The following is a 25,716-nucleotide window of genomic DNA, read 5'->3' on the forward strand; positions in this document are numbered from 1 at the left end:
CTCTGTGGCTTTGGAGCCTGTCCTGGAACTAGCTCTGTAGACCAGGCTGGTCTCGAACTCACAGAGATCCGCCTGCCTCTGCCTCCCAAGTGCTGGAATTAAAGGCGTGTGCCACCATCGCCCGGCTCAGACGATGAAATTTAAAGAGTCACCTAGGTCACATAAGTTGTAGCCAGTTGTAAACTTTCCATTTTCTGACCAGTGACTAGTGTCTGTCAACCAGCCTCTGTCTTTTCCATAGATGACCTAGAGCCCTGTAGTGTCAAATCTTTCTTCCTCGCTAGAGCTCTGAGAAAGTTGGTAGCGCCACGGTTCCTCCCTAGGATTAACTTAGTGTTGAGAATATAGAGTTCTAGGGGAAAAAAAGAGTTGAATGTCTTTGTTTTTTCACTTTGAAACATCTGTTCAGACTCTAAAAGACTTTGCTTATTCCGTGACAGTACTGTACTGGTTTACAGCATTTATTTATTTATTTATTTATCTATTTATCTATTTATTTATTTATTTATTATGTGCGCAGTATTCTGTCTGCGTGTATATCTGCAGGCCAGAAGAGGGCACCAGACTTCATTACAGATGGTTGTAAGCCACCATGTGGTTGCCGGGAATTGAACTCAGGACCTTTGGAAGAGCAGGCAATGCTCTTAACCACTGAGCCATCTTTCCAGCCCCTGGTTTACAGTTTTAAACTAGGGCCACAGCATGGCTCAGTGGATAAAAGTGCCTGCCACAAACCCTGGCACCTACAGGAGAAGAGAGACCAACTCCCCCAAACTGTCACGTAACCTCCGCATGCACATTGTGGCCTTTCTGTGCTTTGATACACATACATACGTACGTACATACATGTACTTGCACATACTCACATGCAGCATAGCCAGTGGTAGCGCATGTCTTTAATCTTAGCACTTAGGAGGCAGAGGCTGGTGCATCTCTGAGTTCGAGACCGGCCTGGTCTACAGAGTGAGTTCCAAGACAGCCAGGGCTACACAGAGGAACGCTGTCTCAAAAAACCATACATGATAGATAGATAGATAGATAGATAGATAGATAGATAAGATAGATAAGATAGATAGGGAAGACAAATATTTAAAGCTAAATAGATAATAAAATTTAAAAATTTTAAGCTGCATGTGGTGGCAAATGACTGATCCCAGCATTTGGGAGATAATACTAGGGAGGATCAAATCTAGCCTAGGCTACAGAGGGCATTTGAAGCCAGCCTGGGTACATGAAACCCTCTCTCAAATAAAATTAAATAAAAATCACATACAAAGCTGTAGCAATGTGGAAGGGGAAGAATTTTTTTAAAAGACAGCTTGAGTTGTCTTTTGAGCAAATAACTGTTTCTAGGATTATTTTGAAGGGTAGAAGCACTTTGGGTTTTTTGTTTTGTTTTTTAAATTCTTTTTTTTTAATGGTGAAAAAGTGTATATTTAGAATTAGCCGGCTTTGGGAGGGGCAGGAGCTTCCTTTTTTCCCCGCTTTCAATGCCATCTTGATGAAAAGGGTGGCCTACCCTCGTTCCCATAAGCTTATCGTTTTTTAAATTCTTTATATTTTTTTATGTGCATGAGCTTTAGCCTGCATGTATGTGTGTGCCTGGTGTACTTAGAGGTCAGAAGAGGGTGTTGGTTCCTTAGAAGTGGAATTACAGATGACCATGAGCCACCATGTAAGTGCTGGGAACTGCAGTTAGATTGCAGCCAGTTAGTTGTCTTAACTACTAAGGCATTTTTCTAACCTCTGAAGTACTGTTTGTTTTGTTTGTTTTTTTGAGGCAAGGTTTCTCTATAGCTTTGGAGCGTGTCCTGGAACTCACTCTGTAGACCAGGTTGCCTCAAACTCACAGAGATCCATCTGTCTCTGCCTCATGAGTGCTGAGATTACAGGCGTGTGCCACCACTGCTTGGCTTGTTTACAAAGTTTCTGTATAGCCCTGGATGTCTTGAATTCGCAGAGATCCTACTCTCTCTGCATTCTGAATGCTGGGAATAAAGGCATGGGTCACCATGCCTAACTGAAATGCTGTTTGTTTTTTTTAATGACTTAAAAGTTTTTTTTGAGGAATCATTTGTGCTAACTGGTGAGTACATCTTACTAGTTACTCTTTTTATAAAAAGGATTTTATTTGTAATTATGTGTGTATGTTTGGGGGGGGGGTTACATAGGAACGAAGTTCTTCAAGAGTCCAGAAGATAGCATCAGATCACTGGGATAAGAGTTACAGCCAGTTGTGAGCTGCCTGATGTGAGCTGAACTCTGGTCCTCTAAAAGAGCAGTTTGTGCTCTTAACCAGTGAGCCATTTCTCTAGCCTGAGTAATTTTTTTATAGCTTAATAAATTATAAAATGCAAGTAAACTATTTGAAAATACATGAAATAATCCTAAGAAATAAATGTGCAGAGAAACATTTAGATAATTCAGGAGGCAGTCAAATCACTCTTTCATAATCAGAAGAATGCCAATTAAAATATTTGCAGAATTCTCACCAACAGTTGCACTTAGGCTAACAGAAAAGAGGTCTAGGGTACATACTGATGGCACAGTATATTGGACCAGATAACCCATCCATGTTATATAGTGACCATGATCTTATGTTGGTGTTGTCAAGTCACTTTGATTAGCGCTTCAGGGAGACTGGTGAAATTGCTACACAAACCTGTCAGCCAGAGTTCAGTCCCAGGAACCAAACAAAGGTAGAAGGAGAGGCAACTTTGCCTTCTGAATTTTTGCGCTTGTGCCTACTCTCTCTCTCTCTCTCTTTTCCTCCCTCCCGACCCCCCAGCAAGAATAAAATAAACTTCTTGGAGCATTTTTCTAGTAAACGACTGGCTAGAAGTGCTTTCTCTCTGAAAATGCCATGTCTGGCGCAGTGGCTCTGCTGAAGTGCACTAGGAGACTGAATTGATGATGTCGTGGTTCTGGTTCGGCTGCTCTCATTGCCTGGGCCAATAGGAAATCTTAAACTAGGATGTATGGTTATGATTAGAAAAATTTTAGTTGGCAGTCAAGTAAGGGTCTTTAAAGTTATTGATATCTTAGATTATTTGAAATTTAAGAGCATATAAATAAACTGTATAACATAACAAAGAAAATACAAGAAATTAGAAGAGCTTTGCAGTTGAGACAGTCAGGTTCCTAATAACTCTGTAACACTGCTCTGTGATTTGTTGACATGGTTTCCTACAAGATTTTTCATCCTAAGTTTTCTTTTGATTTCAGAGAATGGTTCTTTCTTTTGTCACATGAGGTGTTGAACCCAATGTATTGCCTGTTTGAATACGCAGGGAAGGATAACTACTGTCTGCAGATAAACCCAGCTTCCTACATCAATCCAGACCACCTGAAATATTTCCGTTTTATTGGCAGATTTATTGCCATGGTAAGTACAGGTGCAAAACTGTGCATTTACTCATTCAACAATACTAAACTTTTGTGTATTATATATCATGTGACAGAATTTTTTTTCTTTCTGTCTCACTCGCTCTTTTTTTTTGTTTTGTTTTGTTTTCGAGACAGCTTTTCTTTGTGTAGCTCTGACTGTCCTGGCACTCACTATGTAGGCCATGCTGGCCTCGAACCCACATCTGCCTGCCTCTGCTTCCTGAGTGCTAGGATTAAAGGCGTGCACCACGACCTCCCGTCGTGACAAGAATTTTAATTTTTTTAATTTACTTTATGTGTCTTGCTGTTTTGCCTGCATGTATGTCTGTGCACCATGTGCATGCCTGGTGCCTGTAGAGACTAGAAGGAAGCCTGAGAGCCTCTGGTACTTGAGTTACAGACAGTAGTAAGCCACCATGTAGGTACTGGGAATCAAACCTGGTCCTCTGGAAGAGCAGCAAGTGCTCTTTCTGAGCCATCTGTCTAGCTGAAAAGGTTTTAGAGAAACGGGTTCTTCGTGTGTGTGTGTGTGTGTGTGTGTGTGTGTGTGTGTGTGTGTGTGTGTATGCGCACGTATGTGCTTGCTTGCTTGTTTGTTTTATTTTTTGAGGTAACTTGGTTTCCAATTCATGGAGATCAGCCTACCTTGGCCTTTGAGTGCTATTAAAGGCATGTGTCACCACGCCCAACCTCAACAGTTTTTCAAATGGAGAATTTATACAATGTTTTGATGTTTAATAACTTTTGAATTGTTATCTTAAATGCTATTGCTTCCTTTCTGTATAGGCTCTATTCCATGGGAAATTCATAGATACTGGGTTTTCTTTGCCATTCTATAAACGCATTTTGAACAAACCAGTTGGACTTAAGGACTTAGAATCTATTGATCCAGAATTTTACAATTCTCTCATCTGGGTTAAGTAAGTTTCTTTTTATACTATTAAAATATAGTCTGTGTGCTTTCATTGTGGTGCTAATAGACTGTTCTACATTATAGTCATGTAATTGTTTTATTAAATTTAAATGCTATGGACTTAATCTTTCTCATGTTCAGTATGATTAATCTTACAAGGTCTTATGTAATATGATTATAATATTCCACTACTTTGAATTTGATGTCATATTACTTAAATTCAGAGTTGAATTAAATAAAAACTTCTGAATTATGATTGAGTTGTATATATGACAAATAGTGCCAATTTCATTTGTGCAGAGAAAACAATATTGAAGAATGTGGTTTGGAAATGTACTTCTCTGTTGATAAAGAAATTCTAGGTGAAATTAAGAGTCATGATTTGAAACCCAATGGAGGCAATATTCTTGTGACAGAAGAAAATAAGGAGGAATACATCAGGTAAGAGACAGTGTTCCTAAAAGGGGATAAGAGGGATAATGGAAGCGGGGTGGCAGGGTGGCTCAACAGGGAACAGGACTTGCTGTGTTTCCAGAGGACCCTGAGTTTGTTCACAGCATCCATATCAGGCTGCTCACAACTGTCTGGAACTCCAGCTCCAGGGGACCAACACTTTCTGTCCTCTGCACACTCACACGCATGGCATACACAACATACCCATAAATAAAAATAAATAAGTCTTCTGTTTTAGAAAATGAGACAGTGTGTGAGTTCGAGGCCAGCCTGGTCTACGAGAGCTAGTTCCAGGACAGGCTCCAAAGCCACAGAAAAACCCTGTCTCGAAAAACGAGAAAGAAAAATAGAAAAAGTGACACAGTGTTCCTTTAGCCTTTTTGTCTAATAATAGCTAAAACGTGGTATTTTAAAAATAATGTTTGCTTTTTATAAGAATCACTTTTTTGTAAACAGTTTTCATTTCTAGGATTTTAAAAATAGAATGTCATGGTAAATCATTTTATTTATTTATTTATTTATTTATTTGAGATATGGTCTATGTAGCCATGGGTAGCCTGGACCTTGTTATGCAGATCAGGCTGGTCTCAAACTCACAGAGATCCACCCACCTCTGCTTTCCTAGTGCTGGGATTAAAGACCAGGCATCACCACTCCCTGCCGGGGTCCAACCTCTGCTTGGGTTCAGGTCATGAGACAGGATAGGGACGTTGGTACAAGGAAAGCTTATGAACACCAAGTAGATTGTACTCAAGTGGCCCCAAATAGCTCAGGCCGTATTTATTTGTACTCAAACAGAATTTTTCTTAGCAGGGTTACACAAAGAGCTTTATAATTGACTTCTGATTTTGCCTTTAAAAAATACATCACAAGCCGGGCGATGGTGGCGCACGCCTTTAATCCCAGCCCTCGGGAGGCAGAGGTAGGCGGATCTCTGTGAGTTTGAGACCAGCCTGGTCTACAAGAGCTAGTTCCAGGACAGGCTCCAAAGCCACAGAGAAACCCTGTCTCGAAAAAGCAAAAAAAAAAAAGAAAAAAAAAGAAAAAATAATACATCACAATTTAAGTAATACATCATGATCATTATAAAAGTCCCCGTTTTTCCCCTTTATGCTTCCCCAATACACCTTCCCACCCCCTGCATAGTCTTATTCTAGACATAGAGTTCAGCATTTTTGCAGGCCTAACTAAATATCGAGTCAGATACATCCTGCTCTTGCAACACTTAGTCAGCGACCACCACTTGTGGTTACAGAGTTAAAAATTAATACACATGGGCACAATGCTTTAAGGACAGCAATATTCAAATCCAGACAGTTATTTCATGTCTGCAAGATATGCTTTTATAGAGTTCCCTTCTCTACAAGAGGGTCCCATGTCTCCATCTCTGTAAAAAGCAGACTTTGACAAGGCACTCTTTCCCTGTCTTAATATACCACACTTCTTCCACCAATATAAGCTCCTGTGGTAAAGATGGGTCTGTCCATCCCTTATTTATTTATTTATTTATTCATTCATTCATTTATTTTGGTTTCTCAAGACAGGGTTTCTCTGTGGTTTTGGAGCCTGTCCTGGAACTAGCTCTTGTAGACCAGGCTGGTCTCGAACTCACAGAGATCTGCCTGCCTCTGCCTCCCGAGTGCTGGGATTAAAGGCGTGAGCCACCAACGCCCGGCTTCCATCCCATATTTATATTGCATTATTCTTCTCATCAGAATATGCTAGATCATTTCATTGATTCTGTATGATTGGTTTGTAGAGAACTTACTCTCAACAGTTAACACTGTGTGAATTTCCTGAGGCTTTTCCCTATTCTGTGTATGTTTGCCCTACTTCCCTTTCCAGAACATGGTTAATGTTCCAAGTGTTGTTTTCTTATATGTGCCTAACTATCTCTATTGAGTCAGAGTAGCTCCCAAGATTAGGAGTTGTAATTAGTAATTCCAGATAAGAAATTTGAGAAACATTAACCCCCTGTTGAATCTTTGAGGAAAATATTTGAAAAGGAACAGAGTTTCCAGGGAAAATTGCAGCTGTTGCATGTGTGACTGATAAGTAAAAGTAAAAACCCCCAGAGAATCACCAATATAATGAAAGAGAGAAAAGCCTGTAAGCTGCACGAATTTTACAAGTTTCTACACTGTCCTGTGAGAATCTGTTTCCACAGGTGCCTTCTTCTGTGGAAACCCATTGGACAGGTAGTCAGATGCTGATTCGAGACTAGGCTGCATGTCTCTAACAACTCCTGGCATGGATATCCTCTTTTACATAGTAGTTTGTTTGTTTGTTTTTCTTCTTTTGAGACAGGGTTTCTCTGTGTAGCCCTGGCTGCCCTGGAACTCACTCTCTAGACCATGCTGGCCTCAAACTCACAGAGATCCACCTGCCTCTGCTTCCTGAGTGCTGGGATCCAAGGAATGCGCCACCATTGCAGGCTTGCTTTTTGCTTTCTAAGAGATTTAATTTGTTCCAGGCATTGTAGCATACACCTGCTGTTCAGCACTTATTAGGCAGAGGAAAAAAAGGTCAGAATCATCTTTGGCTATAGAACAAATTCTAGGCAAGCCAGAACTATTTGAGAGTCTGCCTAAAACAAGCAAATCTCAGTGGGCCCTTGTGTGTGTGGGGGGGGGCTCATAAGTGGTAACTGGAATAGATGAAAAGACAAAAGTGAGTCCTTAACATGCCAGTCGACCACCTTGACCCAATTGCTTTTATTCTCTTGTTTTTCTAACTTGATACTAGCTTGGTCAGAAAACAATCTTTAAAATGTCATTTTGTTTTGAAACTTTTAGTGTAAGCCAGTGTGTGGTCTGTCTTGTGCACATAATGTGTTCCTGTTGTTGGATTAGTTATTGTCAAGAACTCAGATACCTAAAGTATACCCATTGGTTTGCTTGGTAATTTTTTTAAAGAAAATATTCTGAAACAAAATAAAATTTTATATATTAGCTTTTGAGAGATGTAGATAAGAATTGAAATCTACAATTTTATGGTAAGGAAGAGATTAAAGAAAGTAATTCTCTTTCAAAAGTACTTTTTAGCATGGCATGGTGATGCATACCTGTTATCATAGCCATTGGGAAGCTTGAGGCCAGCCTGGGCTACATTGTGAGTTATAGGACAGCCTGAGTTACATTGTGAGACCCTCTTTCAAACAAAGGCGTTCATGCTACTCTAGTTTTTATGTGTATTTCAGGGCTTTACAATAAAGTTTACATTTTTTAATTTTATGCAGTATTTAAAAGTAAAATCTTAACTTCCTGATAAAATTTCCATTCTTATTTGCCAGGATGGTAGCTGAGTGGAGATTGTCTCGAGGTGTTGAAGAACAGACACAAGCTTTCTTTGAGGGCTTTAATGAAATTCTTCCCCAGCAATATTTACAATATTTTGATGCAAAAGAATTAGAGGTAATGAGTTTTTCTTTATTCCAACACACTAGTAAATGCCTTCAGGTATTTATTTTTGAATCAGTATTTATATTTTTTATGCAAGCAGATGTTTGAAACACCCTTAGTTTATACTGAAACAAAAAAAAAAAAGAATATTACTTTTAAAAAAAGGTATTGTTGTGGCTGGAGAGGTGGCTAAGCTTATGCAACTGCCTGCTCTTCCAGAGGACCCAGGTCTCATCTGAGGGTACCAGGCTCTCTAGCGGGTGCACAGACACGCATACAGACAAACATACATACACATAAAATAAGTCAATACTTTTTAAAGTGTCTTGTTATTAAGGTTTTTTCTGCAATTCAGTAACCATTTCCCTCGATATGTGACCCCACACATGGGAGCTGCCCTCCCGGAATCATGTGACTAGGACTCTGGGTATAGAGTCAGTCTGTCTTTAAGTCGGCATGTTCCATGTTAGTCTTACATGAAACAGTTTTGGTTGCCTAAAGTTCTGTTCTTGTTTTATTGCTGTAGGTCCTTTTGTGTGGAATGCAAGAGATCGATTTGAATGACTGGCAGAGACATGCCATCTATCGCCACTACACAAGGACGAGCAAACAGATCATGTGGTTTTGGCAGGTTTGTTTCTAATTTTTTTTTTAACATTTATTTATTTTATGTATATGGTACTCTATCTGCAGGTACACCTGCATGCCAAAAGAGGGTATCAGATCCCATTATAGAAGCTGTGAGCCATTATGTGGTTGTTGGAACCTGAACTTCCAGGACCTCTGGAAGTGCTGCCAATGCTCTTAACCACTGAGTCTTCTCTCCAGCCCCTCTAAATTTATTTCTATAGATAGGCACAACATGCATTTTATTCATTCATTTGTTTATTTATTTTTTTAGAATTTACCAAAATAAGTAACTCGAAAATGTGCAAGCCCTTTGTTCTGGCTGTGCATCACAGGAATATGTTATAAGAAATGAGTATGATTTTAACCGAGTCCTCTAAAGACCTTTGCCAGAGGATAAGCTAGTTTCACAGATAAGATTCATTCATTAGGGGCTGGAGAGATAGTTCACTGGTAAAGAGCCCTTGTGCTTATAGCAGCTCCTACGCCCACACAAAGACTCACAGTCATCTGTAGCCATGTTTGTGCTACACACACGTGCAGCTTAGCCACTCCTGAACATAAGTAAGTAGGAAAAAATGTTTAAAACAGAGATTCATTTGTTTATGTTTGATATTAATACTTTTGAAATCTTATGAAACTATAAAGTATGGCTTTGATCATTGCTACTTCATTAAGAATTATGTAAATTTAGATGGCAGATTTAGCAGATCTGGTTAGGTTTTGAGAGATCTTATAGTGAGATCTCTCAAAAAATGCCTGCTGTCGGGCAGGTGAAATGCTTACTACAGAAGCACAAGTACCTGAGTCTGGATATTCAGCACTCACGTGGAAAAGAGCTGGGCCCAGATACATGCTCCTAACCACAGTGCTGGGGAGCACAGATTGGAGGATCCTAGGGACTCAGTAGCCAGTCTAGCTGGTCAGTGAGCTCCAAGTTCAGTGAGAGACCATGACTCAAAAACAAAAACAAAACAGAAAAACAAAAAACAAATAAAAAATCTGGAGAATGTTACAGGAAAATTTCTAACATTGATCTCTGACCTAAACACATACTCAGACATGCATGCATACCTACACACAACATGTATATACCATCACCTAAAAGAATAAGATTGAGGACCAGAGAGATGGTTAGCCCGTATGGGGTGCCTGCTGCCAACCCTGCTGACCTGAATTTGAATCCTGGGTTGCAGGAAAGAACCAGTTTCTTCTGAAGTTGTCCTCTGCCTTCCATATGCACTGGAGCGCTCCTGTGCACACACTCAATGAATAAAATACAATTAAAGACTTAAAAGAAAATAAAATGGGGCTGGAGCAAGGGCCAGGCAATTTAGAGTATTTGTTGCTCTTGCAAAGGATCCAGGTTTGATCTTCAACATCCACATTGGTGCTCACAAACATCTGTGCTTCCAGTTCCAGGGAATGATGTTTTCTTCCCTTCTTGGTCACTTGCACACTTGTGGTACACATACATAAACTCAGGCACAAACACACAGAAAATATGTTCCTTTTTTCTTCTTTTTATGTAAAGGGAACTGACAAGATGGCTTAGTGGGCCAGGACACTTGCCAGCAAGGGTGATGACCTAAATTTGATCCCCAGGACCCAGCTGGTAGAATGAGAGAACAGACTCGTGGGATTTGTCCTCTGACTCTCACACGCACTCAGTATCACCCCCTCTGCACAGAGTCACACAAAAAAGAGTCATTTCAACAATAGGGCTGGAGAGATGGCTCAGCGGTTAAGAGCACTGACTGCTCTTTCAGAGGTCCTGAGTTCAATTCCCAGCAACCACATGGTGACTCACAACGACCTATAATGAGATCTGGTGCCCTCTTCTGGCCTACAGACAGGATACTGTATAAATAAATAAATAGATAAATAAATAGGATAGATAGATAGATAGATAGATAGATAGATAGATAGATAGATAGATAGATAGATAGATAGGAGAGATGACTCAGCATTTAAGAACACTTGCTGCTGTTCTGGAGAACCCATTGGTTCCTAGTATCCATATTAGTGACTCAGAAGTTCCAGCGTATCCAGTGCCTCTGACCTCCACAAGCACCTCTACTCGCTAGTGCATACCTACATGTAGACACACTTACCTATACATAAAACAAATGACTGATGCTCAAGAATCTTTAATTCTTAAGGAAATACAAAATAAAATCCCACTTGATAGGACTTTGTGCACATTAGGAAATAGGAGAGGCATAATCTTTGGTGAACGTTTGGAAAACTTGAAATCCTCATTCATTTCTGATAAGAGTGTAATGTACTAAAATGGCAAATAGTGCTGCAGCTCACCAAAAAGGTAAATATAGCCAAGCAGGGTAGCCTCATCTCTGTAATATCACTTGGGAGGAGGAGGAGGATCAGAAGTTAAAGGCAAGCCTCAGCTTCATGAGACCTTGACTTAAAAACACCTTTAATCCCAGCTCTCAGGCAGAGGCAGGTGGATTTCTCCATTCAAGGCCAGCCTGGTTTAGAGTGAGTTCCAGGACAGCCAAAGCTACATAGAAATCTTGTCTTGAACTTCCCTCCTCCACCAATTAAAACAAAAACACCAAAAGCCAAAACAAGACCAGTTTAAATAAATATACAGTTATCATACATGACTTACCAGTTTCACTTCAAAAGAATTAAATCCAGAGACCCAAGCAGATAATAGTGATTTATGCTGGTATTTATAACAGTGCTGTTCCAGCTCACCCAGAGGCAAAATGAACCTATCTGCATATTAATATGAAAATGAGTCTATCTGCATATTAATGGATGAACAGAGTAGTTTGAACGTATAATGGAAATAATTTAGCCCTAAAAATGATTGAAACTTTTGATGCACGTTACAATGTTGAGGCTTTAAAGCAGTATGAATTTGAGCTGGGCATGGTATGTAATCACAGGTTTTAGCCCAGTGGCTCTCAACCTTCCCAATGCTGCAACCCTTTAATACAGTTCCTTATCTTGTGGTGACCCCATAAAATTATTTTCATTACTACTTCATAACTGTAATTTTGCTACTGTTATGAATCATAATGTAAATATTTTTTTGGAGATAAAGGTTTGCCAAAGCGATTGTGGCTCACAGGGTGAGAACCACTGTCTTAGAGGCTAGGCAAAAGGATTGAGTTCAAGAGAAACCGAGGTTACTTAACAGCCCATCTCAGAAGTAGAAAAAACATGAATTTTGTGCTGGAAATATAGCTTACCTAGCAGGCTCCAGGCCCCAAATTCAGTCATAAACACTGAGGCTCGGGGAGATGTTCAAGAAATAATCAGGGGCTGGGAACATAGCTCAGATGTAGAGCACTTGCCAAGTGCACACAGGCCCTGGTCAGTTCCCTGCACATGGCTTGGTGGCACATACCTGTAACCTCAGTCCTCAGGAAGCTGGAGGAATACTGCAAATTCAAGACCATCCTGGTCTACAAAGTGAGTTCCAGTACAGCCAGTGCTACACAGAGAAACCCTGTCTCTGAGAACAAAAGAAAAAAGGAAAGAAACAAAGAGATGAAATGAAATAATGACAGGAAACCAGATTAGTGGCTCATGCCTATAATTCTAACACTTAGGAGAGTCTAAAATGGTGATTTTGGAATGTTAGGACATTCTCATCTATATAACAAGTTTGAGGCCAGTCTGGATTACATAAAACCCCTCTTCAAAAATTAACTAACTAAATATTGACATTAGTAAATAGGGTAACATATTTGTTACAAAAACATATTTCACTCAGCCAAAATATGCTTCAGGATATAAAGATCTGCCAGAAACTCTATATTTCTGGCTACATGTGACTTACAAATATCCTAAATATTGAGAAAAGGGTTATTGCATTTTATGAGCTTGATCTGATTTGTTCCTGAAACCAAGAGATTTATTCATACTAGATATTTGTGTCCTATGTAACCACAGGAATGTGCTATAGGACAGACAGGACTAAGGGGAATGGGAAAGGCTGCTCTAGAGCAATAGAGCCAAGAGCATTCAGAGATCTATCCTGAGGTCCAGTCAAAGATGCTGCTGAGGCTCTGACAGGTCTAGTGTCGTTGACACCCAATTTCATTTAAGAGTTGAAATGATCATTTTCTGTCTTGTTCACTGTGCTGTATATAACGTGACTTGTATTTCTCCTTGAATGTGATGTTAACAGTTTGTTAAAGAAATTGATAACGAGAAGAGGATGAGACTTCTGCAGTTTGTTACTGGAACCTGCCGCCTGCCAGTGGGAGGATTTGCTGACCTCATGGGTGTGTATAAAGGGTTCTTTTCTGTAGAGAAGACTGTTGACCTTCCTGCCCTTGGATGATTGTCTGTGCAGCTTATCGGAAACAACAGGTGTAGATGTTCTTAATTGTCCACTGGTGACCTTCATTTTATAGACTGGGGATGACTTTTTAGTTCTTACTTTAGTAAGGTTTTTTTTTTTCTTCTGTTTTTAAAGACACAGTCTCATGCATCCTAGACTGGCCTCAAATTCACTATGTAGCCAAGGAGAACCCTGAATTCCTGACCTCCTGCCTCCGCATGTATGTTTGATAAGAGCTGTGTTAGAAGATATATCTAAATAGACAAATACTTATTTCTATTTGGGGCTACCTTTATCTTTCTTTCTTTCCTTTTTTTTTTGTTTTTTGTTTTTTGTTTTTCGAGACAGGGTTTCTCTGTAGCTTTGGAGCCTGTTCTGGAGCTAGCTCTTGTAGACCAGGCTGGCCTGGAACTCACAGAGATCCACCTGCCTCTGCCTCCCGAGTGCTGGGATTAAAGGCGTGCGCCACCACCGCCCGGCTTTTTCTTTTAATTTTTTTTTTTTAATGTGCATTATAGGAGCCAGCTAGGGTTTCTGGATAAGGAATCCTCGAAATCCTCGAGGCCAAAGAAAAGTCAGAAGAAACAGGAGACAGGATAAAATCGGGAGGTTTGTCTGATTATGCCAAAGCAGCCAAACAGCCCTGAATTTATTTCAGAGCTTGCATATGTACAAAAGCAGAACAAAGCACAACACAGACGGTCGGTCAGTGTCTGACCACAAGAGCATCCCTGTCCCTGAGTGAGCGGCCTCCTTTCCATCATGTGCTTGCTGCTCAGAAGCAGCCTTACCTTCTATCTTGATGTTCCTGAGGTTTATCTTCAGCAGTATACAGTCTACTAGATAGAGTGTTCTTTTCTCTTGGGCTAAATCAGAAGTCTCTCACAGCCCTCAAGGTTATAAAAAAAAGCTGAGCAGGCAAGCTTGAACTCAAAGGACTTAAGTCAGAAATTACTCCAGATATTCACGTGGGTTCCCACAATCCCCCTCCCCCCCTTTTCATTATATTTTAAGGACCTTTCAGAGCTCCTCAGAAGACTGCATCTGCCTTGGGGGTTCCTTACTGCACTCTAATCTTAGCCGTCATGGGAAAATGGGTCCTAGAGATCCAGCTCCTATCTTAGGTTGAAAAGAGGCAAAGAAATCTCAGTGTCTTTGACTGCAAGTCTCTGGTGTCAATTTTTTAGGGAAGTGTTTGGAGTTTTACTCCATGAAGTTTTGAGCCCACTTTTCACAGTGAGTTTATAATCAGCTTGAAAACTATAGGTAAGCAAATTATGCCCCAAAGAGCACTGCTAAGAGTGACCTAAATGCTGACCATGATGGAACAGTCTTTTTAGATTGTTTTATAATATTTTTAACTGCTTTTGATGTATCAAAATTTATGTTAGCATTTTTGAATTTTAAAATCTCTTGATGTAATTTAGCCAAATCTAAAGATTCATTAGAATCATGCCAAATTCCCCCACAATGTGCTTTAATTCTTTTTCACACGGTAACACTTTTATTATACACAAAAGATGTAACACAAATTCATTCATAGTTAGCATGGCATTTTAACTGGACTCTGGAGCTTTGGAGCTTATTCCCTAAAGATTATACCATATCATACAAGGCATTTAATTATTTACATTATGTCTTCTTGTGTTTTCAGTGTCAGAAACATTCTTAGATAATTGATTAACAAATCCAGCATTTTGAATAGACTGAGACAAAGCCACTGAAGCAACTGCAGTAGTGGTCAGCATAACAGGAAGAGCAGAAATTCCTGCTTCAGCTAATACAATAGCATATTTTTGTCTACCTAAAGCTTTTAAAATTTTCATCAAACCATGGATCATTTACTTCACAGGCAACATTACAAAAGAAGGTTATTTTAACATCAATACATGGATATGATCGTCCACTTGAGAAATACAATTAGTCAAAAAACAATCAGGGCCTGAAACATTAAACACAATACCATTTATGGAGATTTTTATCTCTCCAATCAAAAGAACATAAGGTGTTTTGACACAAGCCAAAACAGTTCCTTTTAGGAGGCAAACAGGTTCTGAAGAACTAGATTGTCTTGCCATTTTCCCCATGGCAGCAGCAAGTTTTCAAGTATAAGTTTGTGGAAATTTTGTACTGGAATACCAAATTTCAGCTAGCAGTCCTTGATCCCAAGTTTATGCTGTAGACAAAGGATAAGAGTTGCTATAGTCTTCTTGATTTTTAGACCAGTTAAGAATGTACTACAATTTCCTTACACCACACAACTGCTTGGTTTTTTTATATTTACAACCGCGCAACGGCTGATACTCTCAGGATATACTTACCACACCTCCGAGCACCCTTGGATTCTGCATTGTCCCTATGAAGACACCCCTCCCCAAAAGGCCCCATGTTGGGCACCACTTGTGGGAGCCAGCTCCAAGATCAGCTAGGGTTTCCGGATAGGGGATCCTCGAGGCCAAAGAAAAGTCAGAAGAAACAGGAGACAGGATAAAATTGGGAGGTTTGTCTGATTATGCCAAAGCAGCCAAACAGCCCTGAATTTATTTCAGAGCTTGCTTATATACTTATATAAAAGCAGAACAAAGCACAACACAGACGGTCGGTCAGTGTCTGACCACAAGACCATCCCTGTCCTTGAGTGAGTGGCCTCCTTTCCATCATGTGCTTGCTGCTCAGAAGCAGCCTTACCTTCTATCTTGATGTTCCTGAGGTTTATCTTCAGCAGTATACAGTCTACTAGATAGAGTGTTCTTTTCTCTTGGGCTAAATCAGAAGTCTCTCACAGCCCTCAAGGTTATAAAAAAAAAAAAAAAGTAGAGCAGGCAAGCTTGGACTCAAAGGACTTCTTTAAGTCAAAATGACTCCAGATAAAAACAGAGTCACACGTTGGCTTCCACACTGCTTTGGTGTTTTGCCTCCATGTATATACACCTGTGGAGAATGTCAGATTTTGGAACTGGAGTTACAGATAGTTGTTAGCTGCCATGTGGTTGCTGTGGAATTGAACCCTGGTCCTTGGAAGAACAGCCAGCCACTTAACCACTGAACCATCTCTCTATCCCCACTTGTTCCTATTTTTAAGAACGTATTTGAGTTTAAGAAAGATAATCCTCTAAGCATTGGAATATTTCCGGGTGGTAGTGGCACATGCCTTTAATCCCAATACTAGAGAGGCAGAGGCAGGCGGATCTCTGTGAATTCAAGGCCAGCCCGGTCTACAAGAGCTAGTTCCAGGACGGGCACCAAAACCACAGAGAAACCGTGTCTCAAAAATCAAAAAAAGAAAAAAACACTAGAATATCATAAAGCATATAGAAAAGATGAGAAAGAGCTGGATGTGTTGGCAAATGTCTGTAATCGTCGAACTTGGGAGGCGTAGGCAGAAGGCTCGGGAGTCAAGTCATCCTTAACTGCCTTAACTACATAGTATGATTGAGTCCAACCTGAACTACATAAGACCCAGTTTCAAAACAAAAGAAGCCAAGGTGTGGTGGTACATGCCTTCATGCCAGCACTTGGGACACAGAGTCAGATGGGTCTCTGGGAATTCAAGGCCAGCCTGGTCTACAGAGTGAATTCCAGGACAGCTTGGGCATTACACAGAGAAATTCTGTATTGAAAAACAAAATAAGAAAGAAAAAGAAATAAATGCCATAGGATAATAATACACTTGTCAGGTAAACTATAAAAGATCAATTTGGGGAAAAATAAAATGGATTTTATTTAGAAGTGTAGGCCTGACTGAGTGGTGTTGGTACACACCTTTAATACCAGCACTCAGGAGGCCGAGGCAGGTGGATCTCTGAGTTCAAGGCCAGCCTGGTTTACAAGAGCTAGTTTCAGGATAGGCAACAAAGCTACAGAGAAATCCTGTCTCTAAAACCAAAAACAAAACAAAACAAAAAGTGTGGCCCTTGCTGAGCATACGTGACATCCTGGATCTTGTCCCTAAAAGGAATAAATAAATTAGCATCAAAACATCTTCTTAGGGACTGGAGTGCTCTTCCAGAGGACCTGGGTTTAATTCCCAGCCACCACATGGCCGCTCATAACCATCTGTAACTGCAGTTCAGTTGCTCTTAAGGAGTTTTCAGGCACCAGTGACACGTGGGGCACAGACATACACAGAAAATAAAATAAATATAAAGTAAATGCATGCATACATCTATACATACATCTTCTTGGGGCTAATCAGATGTCTCAGCAGATAAAGGTACCCATGCAAACCTGATCATTTTAGTTTAATCCCAGGAACCCACATAAAGGTAGAAAGAGAGATCCAACCACAGTTTTTTCCTGGCTTCCACATGTCCATGTGCATGCATGCAGTATACACACATACATATATTACTATGCAAATAAGTTCATTCATACACACTCACACCCCATACATGCTTTATTATTGTATTTTTGCACAAAATTCTACCACAGAGCCGGGCGGTGGTGGTGCACGCCTTTAATCCCAGCACTCGGGAGGCAGAGGCAGGCGGATCTCTTGGAGTTCGAGGCCATCCTGATCTAGGGATAGGCACCAAAAGCTACAGAGAAACCCTGTCTCGAAAAAAACAAAAACAAAAACCAAAAAAAAAATTCTATCACAGGTCAATCTTCTAAGATTTAAATATTTAATTTTAGGTGCATTGGTGGGAGTGTGTCAGAAGAGTTACAGATGATGAGCTGCCATGTGGGTGCTGGGAATTGAGCCTGGGTCTTCTGGAAGAACAACCAGTGCTCTTGATTACTGAGCCATCTCTCCAACCCTTTTTTTTTTTTTTTTTTGGTTATTTGAAATATGGAAGGAGCTGGGCTGTGGTGGCGCACGCCTTTAATCCCAGCAGTCGGGAGGCAGAGGCAGGCGGATCTTTGTGAGTTCGAGGCCAGCCTACAAGAGAAACTCTGTCTCGAAAAACCAAAAAAAGAAAGAAAGAAAAGAAATGTGGAAGGGACTGGGAGATTGCTCAGTGGTCAGAGGTACTGGTTTCTCTTTCAGAAGGCCTGGCTTCAATTCCCACCGCCCATATGGCAGCTTACCACTGTTTGTAATTTTAGTTCCAGGAAACTGATACCCTCACAGACATAAATGCAGGCAAAACACCAGTGGACATAATAAAGAAATCATTAAAAAAATATTTTTTTTTTTTTGATTTTTCAAGACAGGGTTTCTCTGTAGCTTTTGGTTCCTGTCCTGGAACTAGCTCTGTAGACCAGGCTGGCCTCGAACTCACAGAGATCCGCCTGCCTCTGCCTCCCGAGTGCTGGGATTAAAGGCATGCGCCACCACCGCCCGACAAAATATTTTTTTTTTAAAGTGACTAAAAATAGGAATGTAGGGTTGCTGGAGAGATGGCTCCATGGTTAAGAGCCATTGATTGCAGAATTCATTGTTGAAGAATCCAAAAGAACTGACAGTCTCTTATTCTGGATTTAGTCATTAAGAATAGAGGAACTCTTGGTGCATGGCTGTCCCGTATGCTTAGAACATTTAGTGTCCTGACAGTTTGAGTTCACAAGGCCCGCAGCACCCACTACCAGCCATTTAGACTGCCTCCTAAGGAGCAGAAGGGCCCTTTTAATACAGCGGCGCTTGGTGCTGCTGAACAGCACAGCTTCTCTAACAGGAAGGAGGAGGCCGGCAGCATGGAGGGTGAGTGTGTTTAAAGGTCGATTGGATAGGACCTGTGAGCACAGGCCTTGCTATTATAGTGAGTTCTCTGGATGTTTACATTTGAAAAGTTTTGACAATAGATATTTATGTGTTCTTTTGTGGACGATTACTAATCATGGCATGCTATTTTAGCTAAGGATTAATAAAGCTGCAGATTTTCTTCTTGGCATACATGAACAAAATGATTCTCAAATTTCACTACTTGTTGGAAGCACCTGGGAGCTTGTTAAAATGTGTATCTAAGCTCCTGCCCCTAAAGTTGTTGATGCAGTAGGTTTGGGACAGGCCTGTATGTCTGTGATTCCGAATGGCAATGCTGCTGCTAAACTGTGATGCATAATTTTGTTTTATTTATTTCTTCTTCTTTTTTTAATATATTTTGAGACAGGGTTTCTCTGTGGCTTTCGAGCCTGTCCTGGTGCTATTTCTTATAGACCAGGCTGGCCTTGAACTCACAGAGATCTGCCTGCCCCTGCCTCCCAAGTGCTGGGATTAAAGGTGTGCACCACCATCGCCCAGTTGGGATGCATAATTTAAGGGCTTTATAATTAACAATTTTTTTCCTGTGCTTTAGGGAGTAATGGACCACAGAAGTTCTGCATCGAGAAAGTTGGGAAAGAAAATTGGTTACCCAGAAGCCATACTTGGTAAGCATAATCAGAAATACAGAAAATGAACTTATATCCATTTAACCTCTGGCTACTTATTAGAAAGGAAATAATTTCCCCATCTCTTAACAGTTCTACAGAGGCAGAATTTATGTCTCACAAAATAAATTCTCTTACCTCCTTTTAAAAGATTTTTTTCATTTTTATTTGTGTATGTGACTTCCTGAGTACATGTACACTATGTGTAAGTTACAGGTGTTGTGAGCCACCTGATGGGGGTACTGGGAATTGAACCCCCAGGTTCTCTGGAAGAGCAATATGAGCTCTTAATAGTTCCCCACCCCCTTTTACTGAGAAAAGATTTCATAGCCAAAGCTGCCCTTGAACACCTCATCTTCCTGCCTCTGCTTCCCAAGTGCTGGGATTACAAATGTACCAGGCAAATTAACCCATTTTGATCCATGATACCTAGTAGTTTTACAGAGCAATGCAGCCAGCCCTGAAGTTGTTGTAGAGCCTTGCCCTCCAGTCAAGAGGATCCCATTTGTGCTCATTTGCCATGTGTGCCTTTTCCTCCCTCTTCAAGTTTTAACACGGGAAGTTTGAAGTTAGAATCCTTACTTAGTATATAGTGAACAGAATTCCTGCTCTTTTGGGTTTTTCTTTTTCAGTACTGGGAGTTGAACCCAGCCAGGGCCTGTCACTTCCCAGGCAGCCCTCTATATCGGAGCTGTATGCCCAGACCTTGTTTTCTGGTTTAAAATGCAGTTTAACCTCATTTCCCAAAATGGACCAACCTTAACTTCAAATATAGTTTATGTTGGAATTTAATCTACTGTCAATCACATTTAGATTTGAACCATTTGTAGGGGTGTGTAGGGGCGTGTGTAGCTGTTAAGTGGAATCGCGTGCTTATGTAGGCATCCCTGTTACCCGCTGTTATATGTGTTACTAAACACACACTTCCACCCTCCAGCTCCAGTGACCAACATTCTCCAGTGACCAATGTTCTCAGTATGGAATCACATCCTTTCTGACTGGTTTATTTTAATAGCTTCAAATGATAGGTTACAGTACACATCACATTTTTTTCCTTTTATTTAACCAACTATTTGTTCTGTGTGTCCTTAGGGAATAAACCCAGCACCTTAAATTTTGTTAGGCTAATATTTTGTTGAGCCATATCCCCAGCCTCGCAATAATTTTTTATGGATTGACACAAAATAATTGTACATATTTTTATGTGCGTTGGTTTTTGAGACAAGGTCTCATGAAGCCTAGACCTACTTTGAATTCCTGGTCATCCTGCCTGTAATGCCCAAATCCTGGAATTATAGGCATTGAGTATCATGCCTAACTATTTATGGATCTGGAGAGATGGACACATTTGCTGAGTGTCGGCTGAGCACTAGCACTGTGCTGTGTGCTTGGTTCAAACTCTACCACAGGGTGGTGTTGCTATCCCAGTTTACCAGAGAAGGCACCATAGTGAATCTTGGAAAGGTGAAGAGCCGTTGGTCAAAGGCTTTGGTTCAAGCCCACGTTGTTAGAACTTTAACATGTTGCTGCCGGGCACTGCCCACTTCTGTCTTTTTATTCTTCCCTTTCTCAAGCCAGCAATTCTTACTTTCAGTTTTAACCGTCTGGACCTCCCACCCTACAAGAGCTATGAGCAACTGAAGGAAAAGCTGTTGTTTGCCATTGAAGAAACAGAAGGATTTGGACAAGAGTAACTGTTGAGACCTTGGGCCACCAGAGGACAGGGACTCACCTGCAGTGCCTGTCCCTTCCTTCTCTGCCTGTCGCACATCTTATTGTAAACTTGGACTCTGACTAGAGAGTTATCTGAGTGTAAGTAGATTAATGTTGTTGGGATTTACCTTCCAGTGATTCTGGATTTCTCCTCAGCGTTTCCAGAAAGCAGATCTACAGACAGTAGTCAGAAACTTACTTAACAAGAGATTTAACACAGCAACGAAATCTCCCTTGTCTTATTCCACTAGATTGTTCCCTTAACAACAGTTTTCTGTGTGTCAGTATCACTTGGGAGTCGGTCTCTTGATGACTATTGTAACGATTCTGCAGACACACAAGGATGTCTCCAAAACTGCAATACACAAGTCTTCCTGGAAAGCCTCTAGCTAGGAGGTGCTCGACAACAGTGCAAGCTCAGCCGCTTGTGCTCTCCCTCATTTCAGCCTGGCCTGACTGTTGTGTTCATTCCTGGAGCATGAACCTGTGCGTCCTTCTGATGTTATTCCTGGAAGCGACGCAGGATCTTACCCTTTCTACAAAGTAGTTTTGTCTATTTGAATTCAGGGAAAACTTGGTCCCCGCTGACATAGCTTCATACCTCTCTCCATTCAGTTTATAATTATTTGATTGCCTTTCAGATACTAAATTTTACAAACAGTATCAGCATCATGGTTCCTTCACGGTTTTTTGTTGTTTTTTTTTTTTTGTTTTTTTGTTTTTCGAGACAGGGTTTCTCTGTGGTTTTGGAGCCTGTCCTGGAACTAGCTCTGTAGACCAGGCTGGTCTGGAACTCATAGAGATCCGCCTGCCTCTGCCTCCCAAGTGCTAGGATTAAAGGCGTGCGCCACCACCGCCCGGCTGGTTCCTTCACGTTTTAACCTAGAATCAAAATTAATTTGAATTTATCAAGATCATTTTTGTTTTTTTAAATCCTACACATAAATTGAAGTTTAGTGGTTTTATCATAATCCAACACCCTGGTTACTTATCATTATCGCTAACGTATTCACGTTGCAGTCATTTCTAATCCAAATAGAGGTCAGTGGTGCAGTCTTTGAAATCAGGACAGTGTCCAGCAGCAAGTTTGTGCTGTCTCCGCATGTCCCGCCTCCTCCACACACAGGAACAGGTGCCTCCATCTTACATGGCCCTGCTCCGCAATATTTTCCTTACTCCTAAAAATTCTAGATTTTCCATTTTTCTTCATGACTCATTGGTTTTAGACTCCCCCTTTAGTAACTGATGAATGCACTTTTACTTTCTCTGTAGTTAATTTACTCTGGTTTAGCTTAGACTGTCAGGGTGACTGCTGCCACAGATATGACTTTATGGGCAGTGAGATGAAGCCTCAGCCAGTCGAGTCCCTATTGTAGCCAAATCCCAAGAACAGCCTTATAACTCTAACAGGGACTTACGACATGTGTCGGTGGCATAGCATGAACATGTAGCATGAAGCCAAGAATACACAGAGAGTGACAAACCCCTGTCCCATAGGAAAGAAAATGTTTTTATGTCCCTAGCTGCTCTTCTTGTTCTCATCCTGGAACAACATTTTGAACATGCGCAGCTGGACTCTTTAACACTGCCATTGTCAGCAGAGACATGCGTGACTCAGCTAGAAACGGTCAGTGAAGGGAAAGCTCAGCTTCCTCCAGCCCTCTTTCTTACCCTGTACACCACAGGACATACACGACACCTCTAGAAGCCCTAGTTATTTCCAAAGTAGGATCTCTCTGCCTTTTTGTTGGTAGGGTTAAAAATACATATGCTATTGCTTTGTCTTACAGAGCGAATGTCTGCCAACCACCCGTTCACTACATAGGCCTGGACTTTAATATATGGCTATAAATACTAAGCCTTCTACAAAGACCTCCCATTGGATCAAATTCTTGTACTAAAATGTAGTCATCTACCATATCCACTAGAGACTTATGAGATTAAGAGATAATGTAAGAAAATAGGCTTTGTTGATTCTGCATAATGCTTCATGATTCATTTAGGGACCTAGAGATATTATGTGAAAATGTATAAATATCACCCAAAAGGCTTTCTGCCCTATATTTTTAAAATACAGAAGTTATATTTGAAGTAGTCCTGGCCCTAGTTCTATAGGGCTTGGCTATTTAATATTTTTATGGAAGAACTGTTTAGTTCTGGAAAAGGTAAATGCTTGTATATATTTTTGCAGCCCTGGGGTCTCCCAAACTCCATTTCTTCCTTTAATTTAAATGGTCACATGTATATGTCTTCCCTGCTGTGTTAGGAAAATGGGGGCTGGATATCCCAAGAATCAGAGATTATATAAAATAATGCAACTAAGCAGCAGACATAAATATTTACCAAATGCTCTCACAGTTTGGTTCAGAGTGAGCATTTGGAAATAGGTTTATTGTGTTTAATTTGCGCTTTTCCTTAAATCTGGACTAAGTTGCTTTTAAGAACTTTTTTCTCTTTAAGCATTGTAAATGCTAATCAATCCTGTGAAGTTTTTTCTTACTGCATGTTACATTGAAATAAAAACAGAGTAAAATGAGCATTTGCCTTTTCTTCTGCTCTTTGGTGGGTTCCACAGCAGTTCAGAGGGAAGGGGCTTGGGGATTTGACCAGAGGAAGTGATTTATAGTGAGGAGCAGTTGACAGCAGTGACCTGGGCGCAGAAACATTTAAATGTAGTTGTTATTTAAGTAGCTCTGCTCATCTGCCTACAAACTCTCACTCTAAATTACTCTTACAGCCAAGCCCTCTCTGCCACTTTTTACTTACCTGGTGAAATTACCTGAAATGTTATTGTGGCGACTTGGGGCCTTTTGCCTCTTTTGGGGTTCACTACTTGGGTGTGGTAGCATTGGTATTGCAGTCGCCACCCTCTTCTGGTTTTCTCTTGGACTTTGAAGTGTCTGTGTATACTTTTATCATGTCAGCCAGGGAGCGGCACCCTCTTCTGTCCCCGTGCTCGCCTCCCTTGCTGTGATTTCTGTGATTTCAAATGCGCAGGTAACTACACATACCACAGAGTCCTTCAAGAGGCTGCCTCGCTTGGGTTTCCTTAGAAGATGTAAGACTGTTTATAATTAAAGTTTTTTGACTTCTTCATTTTTCATACTTTCCTGTTGGTTTTGTTAGGAAATGGTATATAACACATGTAGTAAAGCCTTTTACGTGACTTCTTTTGGGCAGTTGACAGCCTGTATGCTGTGAGTGTATAGAAAAAAATTCAGATCTGCTGCATCAGAAAGTGGTCAAAGCACTTGCTGCACAAGCATGCTGGACTCCAGCATCCATGTGAAGCCTGGAGTTGTGGTGTGCAGCAGAGCAGAGCAACGCAACGACAGCTAGATAGCCAAGCAAACTAAATAAACTTGAGGTTCAGCAAGACCGTGTCTCAAAAGAGACAAAACATACCCACTGGTGAGTTACAGTGGGCAGTGTCATGCTCATGACCACACACATACACAAGGCTCTGTTTCAAACCATTGATTGGGTCACCAAGCAAAAACTAAGACATGACAGTGGAATTGAGAGGGTGTGAGGGGCAAGTGTGACTAGAATGCATTGTATGTGTGCATGAAACTGTCAGTAAGCTTTTCAGTGGAGCCAGGATTGGTGGCGCACACCTTTCATTCCAGCACTGGAAAGGCAGAGGCAAGCAGACTCTGTGAGTTCCTGAACAGCTGGGTTACATAGTGAGACTGTCTCACAAACAAAAACCAAACAGCTGGAGAGAGAAGCTCAGTGGTTCCGAGTGTTTACACCCCAGGGGTGGTGGTAGCAATGTATGCTTTTGACACTCAGACTGGTGGATCTCTGAGTTCAAGGCCAGCCTGGTCAACAGAGCAAGTTGCAGGACAGCCAGGACTATACAGAAAAACCCTGTCTTAAAAGAAGAAAAGAAGGTGCTTACTTCCTACTCTACCCGGGGAGCACAATTCCGATTCTAGAGCCGATCAAGAGCAGCTCATAGCCACCTGCAGCTCCAGTTTCAAGAGATCTGAGGCCTCCTCAACCCCATGAGACCAGGCATGCACATGGTGCACATACATGCACATATACATATATGCAGGTAAAACACTCAAAAATCAATTTTTTTTTTTGTAGAAAAGACTGACCATTCTCCACAGTCTGCCCCCTAACCCCTTAAGTACACCTCATCAGAAATCCAAGCTTGAGGGTTGGTGAGATGGTTGGGCTCAGAGACTCACTGCCAAGCAAGCCTATGGATCTGAAATTAATCCCAGGGACCCACTGGGTGTGAGGAGAGAACCACTCCTGTTGTAAGGAGGCTGCTTGTTTCATTCCCGGTTGCTCAGTCCCGAAATAATCACACAGAAATCATATTATTTAAATCACTGCTTGGCCCCTTACTTAGTTCTAGCTTCTTATTGGCTAACTCTTACATATTAATTTAACCCATTTCTATTAATCTGTGTATCGCCTTGCGGCTGTGGCTTACCAGCTAAACTTCCAGCATCTGTCTCCGGCTGGGCTGCATGGCTTCTCTCTAAGTCCTTCTTCTTTCTCCCAGCATTCAGTTTAGTTTTCCCCACCTAGCTCTGTCCTACCCTATCAGGCCAAGTCAGTTTTCTTTA

The 25,716-nt window shown here is 41.0% G+C and overlaps 1 protein-coding gene across 1 annotated transcript in view; it reads left to right on the forward strand.

Annotated features, from left to right (window-relative positions):
- Itch (itchy E3 ubiquitin protein ligase) overlaps positions 1-23,663 on the forward strand; it is an 89,760-nt gene extending 66,097 nt beyond the window's left edge. The window contains exons 18-25 of the mRNA XM_075962650.1: positions 3,226-3,385; positions 4,174-4,307; positions 4,601-4,741; positions 8,046-8,166; positions 8,681-8,785; positions 12,947-13,043; positions 19,342-19,414; positions 21,009-23,663. Coding sequence (XP_075818765.1) covers positions 3,226-3,385; positions 4,174-4,307; positions 4,601-4,741; positions 8,046-8,166; positions 8,681-8,785; positions 12,947-13,043; positions 19,342-19,414; positions 21,009-21,108 — 931 coding nt within the window. The 3' untranslated portion in view covers positions 21,109-23,663. The remainder of the gene's footprint in view (positions 1-3,225; positions 3,386-4,173; positions 4,308-4,600; positions 4,742-8,045; positions 8,167-8,680; positions 8,786-12,946; positions 13,044-19,341; positions 19,415-21,008) is intronic.
- The last annotated feature ends 2,053 nt before the right edge of the window (positions 23,664-25,716 follow it).

This window comes from Microtus pennsylvanicus, chromosome 2 (genome assembly GCF_037038515.1).
Source record: "Microtus pennsylvanicus isolate mMicPen1 chromosome 2, mMicPen1.hap1, whole genome shotgun sequence".
NCBI lineage: Eukaryota > Metazoa > Chordata > Mammalia > Rodentia > Cricetidae > Microtus > Microtus pennsylvanicus.